The sequence below is a fragment of the Lathamus discolor genome, chromosome 1 (genome assembly GCF_037157495.1).
Source record: "Lathamus discolor isolate bLatDis1 chromosome 1, bLatDis1.hap1, whole genome shotgun sequence".
NCBI lineage: Eukaryota > Metazoa > Chordata > Aves > Psittaciformes > Psittacidae > Lathamus > Lathamus discolor.
The window spans coordinates 110,867,682-110,886,182 of record NC_088884.1 but is presented as its reverse complement, the minus strand read 5'-3'; the positions used below and the strand labels follow the sequence as shown (position 1 = coordinate 110,886,182).

The window sequence follows — 18,501 nt, the reverse complement described above, 5'->3', positions numbered from 1 at the left end:
CTCCTCGGCTCCTCTTCCGCAGCCACGAGCCGCGGAGGCGAAGGGCTCACCCCGGGCCCGGGGCGGAGCGCCCCGCTCGCCCCGCCCGCCGCGGCCCCGCGGCCGCCTCTCGCCCAGTGATCGCCGCTGCTCGCCGTCGCCATGGCCTTCGCCACCCGCCACTTCGTGCGCGCCGCTTCCTCCGCCGCCGCCACGGCGGCCGCCAAGAAGCTGATCGTCAAGCATGTGACGGTCATCGGCGGCGGCCTCATGGGCGCCGGCATCGCCCAGGTGAGTGCGGCCCGGCCCGGCGGCGGGACAGGGGTGAGGCGGCGGCGCCATGGCGGCGGCAGGGCGGCCGTTACTCGGCGCGTGCAGCGGGGGGGACCCTCGCGCTTCGCCGGGGGGTGGCCGCGTGAGGCGGGGACGGCGCTGGCGCTGCGCTCACCCGAAGGACGCGCTCGGCGGGCACCTCCTCCCGGGCAGGGGGAGCTCCGGCTCCAGCTCCCGGCGCTCCTGCTCGCGCGTCCGCTTCGCTTCTGGGTGTCTGGCGGGCGAGCGAGCCGAGCCGAGCGGAGCGGGCTGTATGGCTGTAGCCGGCCCGGGGCGGGAGCGGGGTGCCCGGCAGAGCGGCAGCTCGAGGCCGCGGGGCGTCACGTGCCGGGGCCAGCTGCAGGCCCGGCCTTGCCGGCGACCTACACGGGCCGAGCCGGGTTGTGAGGAGGGAGCGGTGTTCAGAATGAACCACCGACACCAAAACAGCGCGTCCCCGCGTTTGTTACAGTTCCTGCTTCCGGCCCTGGCAGTGCTCAAGGCCAGGCTGGAAGGGGCTTTGAGCAGCCTGCTCTAGGGGAAGGTGTCCCTGCCCGTGGCAGGGGGGTGGAACTCGGTGCTCTCGAGGTCTCTTCCAACCCAGCCCATTCTGTGATGCTGTGCTGTGTTTGTGTGAGAAGTGGTGGCTGCTCTTGCACTAGAGAGCTGTACGTGTGAGCAGCAAGACCTGACCGTGACCTTGGCCCACGAACCAGCTGAAGTGTGCGGTGGGTCTCGCCCCATCAGCCTGCCTTTTGCAAGGCATATTGGGGAGCCAGCGTGGGCAGCGTGTGCTCATCACACCACGGGCATGAGGGCTGCTGAGGGTGTGTGTGGAGGGACGTGCCCAGGCTGCCCTGCTGGCAGACCTGTGTGAGTTCGGGGTTTACTGCTGCTGCGGGGGAGTGGAAAGTACTGCTGCCCCCCTGCTGGCCGGTTGCTCAACCTTCAAGCTGTCTGTCCTCTTGCTAATCCGCATGTCTTCAGGTCAAACAGGTGGGCAAGAAGAACCAAGGTCAATGCTATAAATTGTTTAAGGTGGTTCTTAAGACAATTTATATTTCTCAAGAGTACTTATGAACCAGGCAGTGTGTAATAACATTTGGAAAATACTGGTCCGGGAAGCTTCTGACTTGCCAAGGGAACAGATCAAGTGACATTTTACAAGTTACTAAAGTAGGATACAGCAACTAAAATGGACATCTGGCTGTCAGTCATCCGCAGAGTTATGAAGTGGTTAATATTTACATAGGACTTGCTTTCCCAGTGTTTAATCTCAGGCCTTTGGCTTTCAAGCTCATCTTTAACTTGATAGCTTGGGGCAGAAGACTGAATGGTCCTGTCAGTGATTTAAGATTTAGATATTTGTCTACTTCACAGAAAGACGTTGCTGCCCAAGATACCAGGGTAGCTCACAAACTTCGCAAAGAATGACTGCAGGATGAAGGCATCCACAAGTGGAATCAGATAGTGAGGCTGGAGTTCATAGATAGTAGTTCTCCATTTTAATGAATAAATGGTTTTCCTTCTCAGGACTGAAGATTGCTCACATTCCTGGCAGTAGGAATGCAGGGGCTATTTCTTTTTTTTGCTAAGGAATTAGCTAGTTGTTTATTAACTTGTCTGGTGAAACCTCTGCTCTGTATCTTGATACTGGAACATGAGGTTTCCACTGAAGGAAGAATCAAAGAACAACTTTGGAGAAAGATTTTGTGGAAAAAGATTAAAGATTTGAGGCAGATGCATGCTATGCAAAGGTTATAATTCTGCAGGAAAAGTAAACTCATGGGCATAATCTGCACATTTTCAGAGAGTGGCTTGTCCAGGGAAGCATGTCTGCTATTTGCCTCTAACAGAGCTCACAATCTTCTACCACTGTTAAGGACCAGGCATGATTTTGCTGACCATCTGCCTCTGATTTATCAATCTGAAATTATCTCAAAGCAGAGATGATTAAAACACTGAGTGGGGTCTCCTCCGTATGCTGTTAATAAAGCTTTTCCTCCTTTTTAGAACATGTAAGGAATTGTCCCTCCTCTTTACTTTCTTTCTCATAATGTCAGGAAAAGCTAACCTCTGCTAAAATGTATGGCTGAAAGCCAGGGGCTTACAAGTTCTGATACGGAAGCACTTCTGTATGAGAAAAGCATTAATTGACTCCCCAGCACTCTTTTGTTACTTTAGTATTCTTCAGATCATTTCATAGTAGAGGGAGTGAGCATGTGTGAATTACAAGGAGATGATATGACCCTTTGCCATTTTTCTTCTTCTTATCCATGTAAATATGGTAAGAATGAGATGGGAAAAGGGAGATGTTAATTTTTCTAGGATTTTTCTTTAGCTGGTCAGTGGTGGTGTAGTTGTAGGTGGATAATCAGTGCAGGATCTGTTATAAATGTGCTTGGTATTGATTTTTTTCCTGAAGGGTGGAGGGTCTTGCTTTACCATTGCAAATAATCAGCAGCAGATGAAGTGTTAGGAGTGCAAGCGCAAGCTTGGTTTAAATGTTGGGTTTTTTTACGATTCAGTTGTTTCGATGAAATGCCTATAGTGAAAATAACAAAAAAAAAAAAAAAAAGTAAAATACAGATGGATAAAGACATGTCCAGCTGCAGGCTGATACGTTGTTAAAGCTATAATGCTGCTGTCCAGAAGCAGTCTGGCATTTCTTTATTTGATGGATTACTGAGGCAACTTGGATGAGAAAAGCACCATGCTTTTCTTCAGGAGATATCTCTGTATTTTTCATTCAGCTAGGCTTGTTAGAATAGGTCTTGTGGGCACAGCAGAATCTTTAGCCTCCAGGTGTAGGGTTAGCTGTAAAGTAAATGGTCGCGGGAGGGAAGCACCTAAGTTATGTGATTTTAGAAACAGCCAGTGAAACCACGTTTTAATCTATTTTTTGCAATTGCTGTATTACAACTTGTTAGTTCAAGGATTCTGAAGACAAAAATAGGCTGCTGCTAACTAACAAGAGAAACAGAAATTAATGAACAGTGAAGTAGCAGCTAATGAACAGCTGATTTTTAATAGGCTGTAGCACTCTGAGAAAGTGACATTGTGTGTTTGAAATTAATTGAATAACAACCCAAAATGCAATGCAGTAGTGCTGTAGCTGAGCCAGTGTTTGTGCCAAATACATAGTAAGGAGTGTTTGCAGGCCACTTGGATCTGTGCTGAGTCCTGGAGTAGCAAACGTTTCACTGCTACTCACAGCTCCACTGTCGCCTTCCTGTTGTTGAGACACGCTCATGGCCATTCAGCAGAGTTGTTACACTCCGACCCAGGAACAAAGCGTTAGCCATCCCTTATGCCTCTTGCTCACTCTGCCAGCCTTCAGGTTCTACTCTTCTCAGCCCTTTTTCCTTCCAAAATCCAAGGATCACAGCTAAGCTACTTGCTCTTTTCAAGACAGCTGTTTGTCTGCTATCCATAGTGGCAGAATTCATCTGCCTCCAGGTACAGGTACTGTTCTGTAGACAGTGCAGGGGAAAAATGAATTTCTTTTTCCTTTTGGATTGCTTTTTTCCTAAGCTGAGACCTTTCTCTCTTCCCTTCTGCTCCAACTGTGTGTGGGGTTTTGTGATATTATTTATTTTTTTTTTGTAAATTGCGTTAAGTCTTAATTCAATGTTCTTTAGCTCTGTTTTACCTAAATAATTGCCTAACGTGTTGCCTGCCCAAACACAAATCAGTATGGTTGGCGGTTTTATGATACTGATACTTTTGTCTTTCAGGTTGCGGCAGCCAGTGGTCACACTGTCGTGTTAGTAGACCAGTCAGAGGAAATCCTTAAGAAGTCTACAAAAGGAATTGAAGAGAGTTTGAAGAGAGTGACAAAGAAGAAGTTTGCGGATAAGCCTGAGGTTGACATTATCTTCTTTATTCCTCTGGGAAGACTTAGAAGAATAAAAGCTACCATACTGAAGTTCTGAGATTTTTTGCAGTTACGCATTATAGAGCATGTTAACATACTGGCTTAAAAAGAAAGCTGTTTCCAGTGTGCTGAAGAACTTGGGTTTTCTTTCTGATTCAAGGAGATGGAAAGATGTCTTACCTTACTTTCTTTCCCTTGTAGACTTCAGCCTTGAGATCAAGACTTAAAACAACTTGGTGACTTTTGTAACAGATGCCAAATGGGAAATGGTGCCAAATTATTAATCCTAATTTAACAGCAAGATACCTTTGAGTATTTACCTAGGGGATGTAGCAATTTGTCCAACAGTGAATAGTAACAAAAGTGTTTCATTATGTTAGTAAGGAGACTTTCTCCTGTGCCCCAAGACTTGGATAGAGAATTACTACAAAGTAAATGATAGTGCAAGTTTAACTGCTCTGGAGTAACATGAATTAGATACGTTGCATGCACATTACTGAGTAAGATTTACATACTGTAAGTTACTGTGGAGCAGTTGGTGCGTCTATATCGTAAAGGTTATTTGTTGCTGTGCTTGCTTCTCTAAATTCCACAACATATTCAATTTTTCCTTTGATACATATTAACATATGTATTATATACTGGCATTGATGATTACCAGCATGAATGATGCAGCAGATAAAGAAACTTTAAAAGGGCTTGTTTGCAAGAGGAACTACAGAAGAAAAATTACAGTAATATCAGGACAACCAGAGCATACATACATAATTATGAGGAGTCTTCTAATCCAAAATAAAATTGTCCACATAATTCTTGCATTTTATATATGACATTATATTCTAGAGTGCAGGTGTGTTTTTTAATTGCACTGTGTCTCCATTTACTCTTTGCTCAAAGTCTTGAAACTCCTTGTAATGGTATATGCTTAACTGCATAAATTGCAGGGTTTTTTTATTTCTGTCCTCACAAGCATATCAATGATCGGCATATTTACTAGTCAGAAAACAGATTATTTTTCCCCACATTTGCACTGAAACTGTAGTGAATGTAGGTCTTTTCCTGGAGTGTTCATGAACTAGCGCATAATCTGTTCATAGGAGTGAAACCAGATAATCACTGAATGAAAACAGTGCAAAAGTTTGAAACTGGAAGAACTCCTCTTTATGGAGGGTAAGTCCAGGTTGTCTTAGAAACTACTGATTGACCAACCAGTTGTTAATTCAGACTCTTATGCTGAAGGCTGGACTGCAGCAAATAGTCTTCCTAGAAGAGTGAATTCAGAGGTCTCTTATTTGCTTCAAAGCAATTTGATTTGCTAGGAAATTTGATTGGCTAGGAAAATTTTGTCAGTGAAAGCATCGAATCTGTACAGAACTTTGTCACTGACTTGGAAATGTGGCAGACTGCCTCAATTTTTCAGGGCTCAAAAAACCTTCAGAGCATATAAGGGGGTTTTCATGTGAAAATAAGTGAAATAATTGTAACCAAACGTTCCAACTTCTTGGAAATGTTTCAGGCTGGTGCTGAGTTCATTGAGAAGACCTTAAAGAACCTCACAACAAGCACAGATGCAGTAGCAGTGGTCCACAGCACGGATTTGGTGATAGAAGCTATTGTCGAGAACCAGGAAATTAAAAATGAACTCTTCAAGCAGCTGGATAAGTTTGCTCCAGAGTATGTGTATTTTTCCTGTTACATTTTGAAACTTAGACCTTTGTATCTCCTATTTTTAATCTTACACTGTTAGTTCTTCATTTTCTTAGATGCTTTTTTTTATAACAGGAGTTTTTCTCCCATAGACTAACTTCAGACTGTCATGTGATATGGAACAGTTGTGCCAGGTGCATATGTTACAAATGCTTTCAGCTGCTTTCAGTTCATTTACTTGTTGCATTTCTTCCTTTGATGTGGTTTCAGGTATGTTTAGTCATAAAGCTTGTCCATCTAACTCACAAGTTCAAATCTAAATCCAAACACAAGTACACAACAGTAGAATAAGCTTGTTCTGGTACATATGGGGTAAGGTTAAATCCCATATTTAAATAGGAAGTTGGGATGATAAGGTACTTGCTTTCAGTATGCCTGGCATGAGCAAGTTTCAAGAAATCTCAGCCTCTTACCCATACAGTCAGCTCAGCAGTGGCTTAAGTTTATTCTGTATTACAAGAGTTTGGAAATAGCTCATTGCTCTTGTGTTTGAGGTAAAAGTGTGAATAACTTCTTAGCATGCACTTGTTCCGTTACTTACAGTCTCTGGAACTTTCTTTGAACTGTATTTGATAACTGCTGGAAGTTACTGTTGAATTGTTTCCAAACCCAAAATGCTGTTAAGCTGAGCATGCAAAAGCTGATCCTTGTAACGGATGACCCAGGGTCACAAGACCTTGACTGCTCACAGATGGAGGTTTTAACCAGTACAGCTAAATCTGGGGGTATAGGCTAGAGGTATTTTAGACTGTCTAACTAAAGAACTAGGCAGGTCGCACCTTAAATATGTTACCATTAAGTTGACATCAGCCTGGGGAGATTTTTAGGCTGTCTTATATTGTTAGTTATCTAAATGACCTGCTACTTCTGAGCACAGGGTAACTTGCCATTACCCTTGGTCTGGCGGACAGACGTAAGTAGCTGCCTTCAGCAGTTATCTTGGTACCTTGTCAAGATAGATTGTGCTTATTTTGAGAAAACCGACCACAGTCTCTTCATATTCAGCAGCGAAAGCTAACGAGCGAATCAGAGTGTCTAATGCCTTTAGGCATTTAAATACTACAGCCCTTTTCCAAACAGGATCATAATGAACATGGCAAAAGACTTTTGGGGTATCCACTTTAAGAGCTCTTCTCTACCTGCTTTCTGAGTGGTGGGAATACCCATCAACATCTCTCAGTCTAGGATTTATTTGTAGACATAGAAACTCAGCTAGGTACTGACAGTGGTTTTCAACTGTTCATTGTGTTAAAAATCAGTGTTCTGTAAGTGTTGCAAAAGAAGTGTTCAGTGTTCCCGCTACAACTGTGTAACAGCTGGGCTGTAAGGGTAGGTTTTATTGAAATGGTGCATTTCTCTTGTGTGTGATTCTGTTTTTAATGCTATCCCCTGACCCACTAGATGTCACCAAGAGAAAGCATACTGGTGCCTGGGAAAGCATCACTGGGGCTTCAGTAGTGCCATTGCTTTCAAATGCATTCCAGCTCTGCTGTGACCTGAAGCATGGATTGTGTGATTCTAAGTCACAGAGGCATGTAAATTCTATTTTAAACTCAATTTGAATCAATTGGTTGGTCAAAGCAGAAAGTGTAAATAAAACGTCCTTGGACACAGTACAAATCTAGTGCTTTTTTTTCCCCACTGCTTTTTGTTATGTGAGGCTACAGTATTCACCCGCAGAAGTGATGCTGAGACAATTATTTTAAGTGAACCCAGATATAAACAAATCAACGTGCTGAATTTTTACATGAATATTTCAATTCTTCATGTACAAGTCACAGGTTTTTAGTGAAGATAAGTGTCTTTTGGATGCACTGATCTTCAGAGGCCGAAACTATGAGGTGTATAATACTCTTTTTAGTACCCCAAGTCAGAACAATGTAAGGCTCAATTTGTGGTGGAACAATAACAAAAGAATATCTGTAAGAAGTGTAAACAGGAATTTTCAGGACTTTTTTTTATTTCCTTCTCTGTAATACATGCTCAGAAACTGAGAAAATGTAATAAGAAATGGAAATCTGTTTGGATTCTTTTAATCTGTAAAAGGACCTCATATGTCTTAAAATTCTTGTGATTTAGTGTATCCTTTGCAGTGACCTATGCATGGCAGGTTTTACCTTTTCTCTTTTTTGTTTTCCATCAGCTCTTTGCTCTGGTGGTGGGTTTGCTTATCGCATCTGCCAGTGATCATTATAGAAAAAAAAAGAATCAAAATTTTTCTTAAAGCTCCAAGTGCATTTTTGACATGGCAAATCATTGGGCTTCCATAGACGTGTAAATGATCCACAATAAAAAAATACCATTAGGTTTCCAAGTTTGCTTAGGAATTAAGTGGAATAGATCTGGGAAGCTAAAAATTTTCTACCCGGAGTCTTTTTTTTTTTTTTCCCCGTCACCTAATATCAATATTCAACATGCTTACTCAGAAGTCAGAAACTTACTCACCCCTTCCAGTGGTTATTTCATCATGGCTGTTATTTATATCTCAGAAATAGAATGGTGATAATCTGCAGGGATATTTCTGAGAATACTGTGGATGGTTGGCCAATGGATGTCTACTTATGTTTAGTGCACCGGTCTCCTGCTGACAGGAAAATAGTCGTCTTTCACACAATCCATATGTTTCTTTTTTTCCAGGCATACAATATTTGCAAGCAACACTTCATCTTTGCAAATCACACAGTTGGCTAACTCAACCACGAGGCAGGACCGATTTGGTGGTCTCCATTTCTTCAATCCTGTGCCTATGATGAAGCTCGTGGAGGTAGCCATCTTGTAACGTAATCGTAACAATCACTGTAGCACAGCAATGCAATTGTCACCACTGAGAATTCAGTTGGATGAAAGAGCAGATATCAGTTTGCAGCTCTTCTGAAAATGGAACGAGCTGCTGTTATTGATAAGGGGATGGTGCATTCTCTGTTGAGGGGCGGGTTAAAGAGACAGAGGAAACTCTTTTGGTCTTGAGGCTCTAAAGTTCTCCACTGACCTGCCAAGACAGGTGCTATTTATAGTGATCATTTCAAGCATGCAGGCAAGCTGATTAATAAGAACTACTGAAAGCTTAAACAAAATCGTCCGATGACTGACACAGGAATTTGATTGCTACCAGTGTAGACATTGATACAAAATAAGATGAAATCTTACTGCCTTGTGGCTTATGAAACAGTCAGTCATGTTTGTTTCAATGCTCCAGATGATTAGTCCGAAAGTATTACGGTATTTCCCAACCTTTAAGGAAGTGTAAAAAGAAGTTTTTATGTAATTCTCCAGATGTCTTTTCTAAGCATACTCTCTTTGGCTACATTATGCAATTTCTAATAATATAGCAGTGCTGAGCAGAAGAAGAAATAATCTGATAGAAGAGTTTATCTGAATCTTCAAAGTAAAGTTCGCAATGCAAAAAAAATGACAGGTCTCTCATCTCCTTTTTCTTACCTTCCCCTGTGACCCCTGACTTTGATCAGCTAGAACTTAAGCTCTTGAGTAAGTGAAAATAAACTTCTCATTTTGGCTACTCTGCCCCAAAGTTTCACTTATTTCATACTATTAAATGCTGTAGAACTTTTTCCTCTGTCTCATGAGTGGTTAGTTCTAGTATTGCTTTGGTGACAAGAGCTTCAAATATGTTGTGCCTGCTTTTTGAACTCCTGAGATGCACTTTATTATATTTTTTGCTTGTTTCCCATCAAAATACATATTACACAGCTGCTTGCTCTGTGTCTTTGAATGTCTAATTCTCTTCTTTCCCCTTTTGAAATGTCTGAATCTTTCGGCTGAAGTGAACAAATTTGATTCAGAGTATTGCCCTCCAGTGAAGGCTCAGACACTTTTGCAAATTCTCTCTCACTGACTCTGTACCCATGTGGATACTTTTTTAAATTTAATATTGCATCCTGTATATTGTGACTAAATGCTCTGGGGAAATGGTGTAAGAAGGAAAGAGAAGAGTATTATATAGGTGTGTCAGAGATAACAGAAGTCTTTACCAGAAATTCCTTAGGCTAACATAGGCTTTATTGATTTCTGTGCTAAGATCTACTTGTTAGTAATTTATTTCTGTGGAGAAAATGTTCTGTGCCCTGTACCAAGCCTAAACCAAATCATAGTCTTTAGAAATATAAACTAAGTCTCTGTGATGTTTGAAAAATACTGAAGCTATCTATCATTGTTTGTAAAATACCGAAACAGAGACGGCTGTGGTCAGTCTTTATAATTTGTATTTTTTTTCACCTGACTTGTGAACATTCTACCGCAGTATGACTCCAGTTAATGAGTAGTATTTAAGAGCTTTAAAACACAGAAGCTCTGCTTCTATTGATCTTGAAAGGTTTCAGTATTAGTAGGTAAATACATTTTTTAAAGCTTTGCTTTTGTTTCCTATCTGCTGCTGTACATCACGATTGACACTGACAGACACTGCAGAACAACATTTGCTATGTAAAACAGATGTTTTGGTTTGAAATAACTAGGGGGAAATCAAGAGAATCACCAAAACTACAAAAGACATTACTGAAATTGCCAGTCATCTGTCATGGAATCCATCCTTCATGGGTGACAAATGTGCAGTGTGTTTGAGTCTTATCTGCTCTTTTCACAGATTATTGGTCTCCTGCTTAGAAGCACACAGCTTTGAGAGGATTTCTTTTTCTAATAATCCAAAAAGCTAACACTAAGGATTCAAAATTCTAAAGTGCATATTAAAAAATCACTCTTGAAACTGTTGCAGTCTCATGTAAGAATCTCAGATATTTTAATCTAATATCAAAGTAAAAGAACACTGTTGGTTTTTTTTCTGATGAGAAACAAGCCTTTTCCTCAGTTCAAACGGCCTGTTTTTGTCTTGGCCTTGCTTCAGCAAGAGGGACAAAATCTCTGTGTGACTTAAGGGTATGAACATGGAGGTCAGCCTTAACTGCTCGTGTGTAGCAGTTCTCAGTTGCTGCACATGGAGTTCAGTTTCAACAGAAATACCACAACCATTTCAGCGTGTGCAAGTCTTTTTCTTTTTTTGGGGTGAAGGGTGAGGGGAGTGGAGGGTAGGTCTCTAATAAATTATTTAAGGCATCCCAACTCCAGTGAAGTTTAGAAAATACTTGCATGTGACGGCAGACTCAGTTGTGAAGAAGATCAACGTGGAAACATATTACTCGAAGCTAAGAGGCTGTCATAAATTTGAAAATAGATTTAAAATTTTCTCTAGAATTAAATATCTGCATCATGTTTACATTGGGCACAGCGTAGATGTTACAACCCTTTATATCAGGAGCTATGTCTGTTAATGTGGTTCTCTAGAGTGGTGCCATTGTGTTTCCCAAGACAGCAGACTATGTAGCTTTTAAAGTTATTTTATCATACTTGTTGTATGTAAGGATTGTTCCTTTTACCATCCGTTGTAGGAAAGTGTCTTAAATAAATACATAATTTCAAAATGTGCAAAATGTTGTCTCTGTCTTTAGGATAGATTTCTGTGTCTATCACACATATATGTCCACTGAAATTGTTTTTTTTTTGGCAAAACAAATGTTTTTTGAATTTCTGGAATAGTATTCTGAATTACAGTTTATCATTGCTGTACTGGGAAATGGGAGAGATTCTGCTCATAGATGTGCTTATGCCCTCCTTACCTTCCCTCTGCCCAGGTCATTAAGACTCCAATGACCAGCCAAAAAACTTTTGAGTCGCTTGTGGATTTCAGTAAAGCAGTAGGAAAGAGTCCTGTCAGTTGTAAGGTGAGTACATTTTAATTGTATAATGTTCAGAAGGTCTGTTCTTAAAAACCGCTAAAGTGGTAGGTCTTAGTTAAATATAAGAGCATTTGGTAAGATTTTCCAGGCTGCTTTTTGTCCAGTTTCTCTTCATTATTAAAAGGATTATGGCCAAGCAGCCACATTTACTACATATTTCTCAAAGCAGAGTGACTCTTGACATCCTGTCTTGAGTAGCAAAACTCACAAGTATCAGGGCTACGGTTTTTGTTTTTTTCTTTTCCAGTCCTGCAGAAGCCTGGGCTGGGGAGCTTACGGATGAGTTCATCTTTAGCCGTGCTAGAGATAAAACTGCTACCTCTTGTACTATAAAGCAGCTGGATGAATCTTCCATGGTGTGTGCTGCTCACTGCAAGTTTTTCTTAAGACTGCAGTAACTAGACCCATATTAATCTTCACTGTTTTGCAGCTTTCTTCTTCCAGATCCATTAAGTGTGGTCTGGGTAGCTTTATGCAAGCTAATGCCTTGCATTTTACAGCCCCCAGGAGACATTTGGCCATAAAAAGAAGGGCCTGCAATCTGGTAGTTACCAGATTCAGCATCTGGATGCTGGATTCTAATTCAGGCTCTACTGCTGAATTGCTCTGTGGCCTTAGTTGACTTTTTTTCCTGTTTCTGTCACACCTTTGCAGTATGTGATGTGCAGGATATATGGTGAATTATTGTTATGAATTTGCAAAACACTTTCTCTCTTCTTTGTATTTTTGATTTTTATTAAAGTTTGTGTAAAAGTTCTGTATCAGTTTGTTATCTTCTGACAGCATGTATCTTATCTTTTCATTGATACCACTGGTGTTTGCTATTGAAATGATCATAAAAAAGCGTTGTTTTTGATCCAAAATGATCCAAAAGCATTGTTTGCAAGTGAGCAGTGGGGGAGAAGTAGACTTTTTAGCCAGAAGTGTTTCTGGTAATGAACACACAAGTGTTAAAGGAGAATGGCTCTTCTTGTATCCTTCAGGAAATTGTATCAGCAGAATTTTGCTAAAGAAAAGGCATTTGCCAAATGGCCACATAAATTAAGATTAATTGAGTTGGGCTTGTAGTAGTCTTATTGTGCTCAGTCATGATGAATGTTTATGTGCCATTCCTTGTTTTTAAAGTTCATCTTTTGTCTATAATACTGAGCAGATAAATTGGATGAAAAATACAATTTAGAGAGTACCACAAGTTGATGATTCAGTAAGTCTCTTCATCTACTTTTTTGACTTGTTATGTAGCTTTTGAGTGTAGTACTGGTAAAGAATGTTTATTTAGAATCCTTTCTTTTTCTTTCCGTAGGATACTCCAGGGTTTATTGTGAACCGTCTGTTGGTGCCATATATGATGGAAGCTGTTCGACTTTTTGAGAGAGGTACTTGCTGGGATATTGACTTCAGGGAATGTTGATATACAGCACTGTGAAATGTTACATCCCTTCAGAAAAGCCTTGGGATTCCCTCAAACCTCTCAGACCTTAAAGGCTGGAAGTGAACAGTGAACATCAAATACGAGCCCATATGTGTCACTAGAAAGACCTTCTCTGCACTTTGAAATATCAATGTGTGCGGAGTCAGAAGGTCCTAGTTACTTGTGTGGGAAATTTCTGGTGGTGGAAAATGTTTCTGGTTTGGAGATAACAAGGTGAGTGTAGTACCATTGCAAAAATATCCTTTGCCAACTAATCAGAACCTCCGTCTCGCCGTCCTTAAAGATGTTAATGAAAATGATTGAAAATCCCATTGGACAATTAGAAAAGTTTTCCTGAATTCACTTACATTGGCTTGTGAAATAAAACACCTATTTGTAGGTGAGGTAAGTAGTGTCACACTGGTACTGGTATGCAAATGTTTGGGTTAATCTATTGCCACATAAAACTTCCTGTTTCTCTTCTGTGTCTTTGTTTAGACGTAGGTTCTTTAGGAACTCCTATCTCACTCTTGGTCTCTTTTACTTTGATACTGAGGGTAGGTAGAAATAATCAAAAATCCTCAAATAACTACTAAATTTTTTAAAGCATTTATAGTTGTTTTGAAAAAGAATCAAGCCAGTAATTTAGTGGATAAAGAGAAAATTACAGAGTATAATTACTTTTATTTAAAGTGCTCTGTTCGTAGTTGTATGCTACTAAGAATGGCATTTGAAACATTTTGGTTTTGAAGTCTGCTTTTTTTTACAGATGAAAGCACTCCATTATGAGGATTCCCCAAAATACGCTTTAAATATTAAGTATTAAAAATCTCTTATAGCACATGGAAGGGATGGTTTGATCTCCAGGGAAAAAAGTATAAATCAACACTACTTGTTTATCCATCAACAGATATACCTAATTACATGTCAAAAGGAGAAAAGAGCAAATTTAGTGACTTGAAAGGCATGGATTTGAGGAGCCGTTATTCTCTTAGAAAAAGTCACAATTTTAAGTAAATTGTATAGGTGTTCCAGTGTGTGTAGAAGAGGTGCTTTTGCTAAGTGACATGTATCATTGTGCATATTTCAGGAGACAGTAGAACTTTTAATTAAATGTAGAAGAAAAAAGTCACTGGGACTGTATGTTTAAAATTGACTTTTCTGCAGTAGCAAAACAATATTTTGATTTAATCTTTATTCTGTTTGTATTTTGTTCACTGGTATGATATTTCCAGACTTGTTAAAAGTTCATTTATGAATTTTTAACTCAAATGGAATCTATTTAAAAAGCTGGATAATGTTTTCATAAGCCTGATGTCTGTCTTCTAATTCTTACTTTCCATTGAATCAGGTTAAATTTTTATCACATCCTTTGTGTTAATTCTCAGAGTAGACACATGAGCCAGATTGTCATCCACATTAGTATGATATAGGATCTCTTTCCTGGCAACACCAAGCACTGAAATACAGTTTTATTGGGTCAGTCCTTGAGTCTTTATTTCTACAGACTCTCCTTAAGAGAGTTAAATGTGCACTTTGCATAGGCAAAATACCTTTAATATATTAACAGTGATTTAAACAGGTGACATACTATAAATATTAATGTATGGTGTAATGTACTGCCCTTTTAAGAGTGGAAAACTAAGCAGACAGTCAAGTTCCTATGGAAGTCTCTTTTATACTGGGATACTAGTATGACCTAGGGGTACTACCCTGGTTTGCCCTTTTACTGTTTTTAATTGTATTGTAACACAGCTGTATACTGTCAAGTGGCCGAGTCCCAAGTTTGACAAACAAAATGGGACAAATCTGTTGATATAAGAAGTATGTACTTCTGCATCACCTTCAGATGAGTTGACAATGTACGTGTGTCTGAATTTGGAGATTTTAAATGGTTAGAATTAAGTAAGGCTCATTTTCCCATTTTTTTTTCAGAAATAAAATGTGGTTAAAAAAAGGGAAAAATGTCAGCTCTAAAGAGTAAAAGGAGATACATAAAAATTGCTGCTTCGTACAGAACTGTCACTGAAGCTGTTGCCTTTCAAGAAATTTTGAAAATTAGTTTCTGAGATTCTCTGATCTTAGGTGTATAAATTTCATAAGCTATGTCAGCCAAGCTTTTGGACACCCTGAATGCCTGTACGCATCAAGCATGGAAGTTACTTAACAAGTACCTATGGGGTTTGTTTAACTTCATCCTTCTTGTAGAATCTACAAGGAAGTACAGTGCTTTTATCAAAATGGGTATTAAAAATAAGCAGTAGAGGTGCATCTGCTTTCCTGACAGTATAAAATATGCATTTCCAGCAAACGGATGAGGTGAATATTAACTGTGATAATGTGGCAATGCAAGATTTGTATTTTTGTAGGCATAGACTGAAGTATAAGTAACGAATTTCTGATAATTTTGATTTATATATATTTTGATTTATGTATATATATATATACACATATATATAATTTTGGATTTCACAAATTTAACTGCACTTGCACAATCTCTTCAGGTCATAGAATCATAGAATAGTTAGGGTTGGAAAGGACCTTAAGATCACCTAGTTTCAACCCCCCTGCCATGGGCAGGAACATCTCATGCTAAACCATGCCACCCAAGGCTTTGTCCAACCTGGCCTTGAACACCGCCAGGGATGGAGCATTCACGGCTTCTTTGGGCAACCCATTCCAGTGCCTCACCACCCTCACAGTAAAGAGCTCCTCCCTTATATCCAGCCTAAACTTCCCCCCTTTAAGTTTTAACCCATTGTCCTATCACTACAGTCCCTGATGAAGAGTCCCTCCCCAGCATCCTTACAGGCCCCCTTCAGATACTGAAAGGCTCCTATGAGGTCTCCACACAGCCTTCTCTTCTCCAGGCTGACCACCCCCAACTTTCTCAGCTTATCTTCATACATCACTCTTATCTGCCATCTCAGATGCGGATGAATATCCTCAGGGGAAAGCTGCTAAGCATGTTACTCAGCTGCTACTGCTCCCCTCCCCATGCTTGCTTTGTCCATCAGCTGGGTATCACTTGCCTTCTGGTTGGTTTAGAGAAAGGGAAGTGCTGTCCTGTGCATCATTCAAAAGCTGCTATGAAGCTGAAATTTAGATCTTATTTACACTGTTCAGCTGCCTCTAAAAGAAACTTTTGAATCTTCATAGTGGACCAATTCTTCCTTTGGTCTTTCTGATAAGTTGAGTGCAGTAACTGTGACTCCATCAACAGCATAGTGATCCGTATTGAAAGGCAAGAGGAAGCTTGAAAAATAGAAAGTGGGCCTGCAGGGCTTTTACTTTTTTGTGAGAGATTCAGCTTTATACTGCAGCAAGTGTATGCTGACTCCAGTTTTTGTGGTTCTGAAACGTGCAGAGATTTCTGTGAAGAGCTGCACCAGGGTGAAATAACACCCTCTTCATTATTTATAAGTGGTGCCAAGTAGATGCGGAGTCTTCTCTGTTCATCAAACTGTCAATCTTTTCTCTAGGAGATGCATCAAAGGAAGATATTGATGTTGCTATGAAGCTTGGGGCTGGCTATCCCATGGGTCCATTTGAACTGCTGGACTATGTTGGGTTGGATACCAGTAAATACATTATAGATGGTACTGCATGCTTGTTTTCTTCTGTTTTTCTCCTTTTTAGCTAAATTAGAACTAATGTTCTAATGAAAATCTGAAGTAGTTTAAACTGAATGTGTATGCCATAGCCCATTAACTCTTGGGGAGAAAGGAATGAGAATTTAGCTCAGAATGTTGTAGGAGTATAGCATTTGTACTGTACGCCTGCACCCTATGTACGTGGGGACAGAACAGAGGTGTTTTTGCTAGTTTTGTCAAGTTCCAGTGGGAAATAATAATAGTAGTGGAACTTTATATAACTGAAAAGAACCAGTGGGAAGAGAGACACATACTGGAGGTAAGAAATTTGATGAAAAAGAATAAATATTTAGACTCCTCCTTTTTCTGCCAGCCAGGTTTTCATTCTCAATTAATATGAAACCTGGTAAATGCCTTAAAAGATGCAAGTATGCCATCTCCCTTTCACTTCAGTTAAGTGGATGAATGTTAGCACAATAACAGAAAAACCCCAACATAATTGGGGATAACTTGATGGTTGTATTATTTTGAATGTGCAGTTTAAATATTCTCCAAGGCAGAATGAGACTTTAAAAATGGCATCTTCAGTGAAACCTCTGCTTTTATCCAGCACTGTGGAGTAGTGTTATGTTATTCTGGCGGACCATGTCTTTCATGGTTAGAAATTCGACTTGGAATTTCTTTGCACTTGAATTTCTTTTCAGCATAGTCTTTGTTTTATTTCCTGTACTGAACTATATTTTAAAAATTCTCCATTTTTTTCCAAGTATTAAAAATCCTAAGTCTTGGAGATTATAATGTGTTCAGATTTGCTCATTATCATCAATACTGATCTGTGCTTTATGAAGCTGTGTTGAAAGATCTCAGATTGTCTAGAATAAGTTCCAGGCCTTCAGTTTGCTGTCCTCGTGATACTTTTCTAGAGAGATGCAGATCTCTATTATCTTTTCATGTAAACAGAACTGTTACTAATTCATCCACTTCTCTTCCACCAGGATGGCATTCATTAGAACCCAACAACCCTCTTTTTGCACCCAGCCCGCTCCTGAATAAACTGGTACAAGAAAAGAAGCTGGGTAAGAAGACTGGAGAAGGATTTTACAAATATAAATGAACTTCAAACCTTGAGAGGTGTTAAACGATCTGTGTATGCTATTCAGCATTGCTATATCACAGGTGAATTGTGTTTAAACCTTCCCAAGGATGGCACAAGCTGCATTTAGAGCATATAACCCACCTCTGAACTGAGTGATTGCACTAGCTATTTCTATGGTAAAAGCATAATTTGGTAGATCATTTTTTTCTTGTAATTCTGAAAAGCCTTATATGTACAGTGCCTTCATGCAAATGCTGATTTTCCAGGTGCAGGACAGAATGCAAAGCAAGTTTATGTATTTGAAACATTATTATGTTGATGGGAAAATCCTGAAAATAACCGCACTTTCTTAAAAATAAAATTTTCAAGAGTTCTGTATTGAATGTCATGGCTTGCAGTTGATGTACTCGGTTGCAGTCCACTGGGTGGCAGTCTCTTTTCACTCTGGCAAATGTAGCCAGGGAAAGACAGTAAGTTGTTCTCTTAGGCTTCTTCTTAAGTGCAGTGCTAATCTGCAGGTATACATCACCGTGCCTTGAACAATAATTTTTTTGAAGGTCATATTGTTTAAAGAAAAAGAAAAATATCCTCCAATGGATTTTTAAGGATCCTCCAGGCTGTCACCTGGTCAGAAGGTTCCCCATAAGGCATTTTAAAGCAGAATTCACCGTTTGTGTTGGAATTTTTGGCAATATTCAATTACCGATTGAGGGCCCCCTTTTTGCTTGGTGCTACAGAAACATACTGAAGAGGTTTCTATTCTGAAGGGCCTAATACAT

The 18,501-nt window shown here is 40.1% G+C and overlaps 1 protein-coding gene across 1 annotated transcript; it reads left to right on the top strand.

The window, feature by feature from the left end:
- Positions 1–90: 90 nt before the first annotated feature.
- HADH (hydroxyacyl-CoA dehydrogenase) lies at positions 91–18,100 on the top strand. The gene is made up of 8 exons (XM_065690471.1): positions 91–270; positions 4,029–4,157; positions 5,685–5,842; positions 8,513–8,639; positions 11,518–11,607; positions 12,926–12,998; positions 16,516–16,632; positions 17,622–18,100. The coding sequence occupies exons 1-8, from the start codon at positions 142–144 to the stop codon at positions 17,738–17,740; spliced, it is 942 nt and encodes a 313-aa protein (XP_065546543.1). The 5' UTR covers positions 91–141; the 3' UTR covers positions 17,741–18,100.
- Positions 18,101–18,501: the final 401 nt, after the last annotated feature.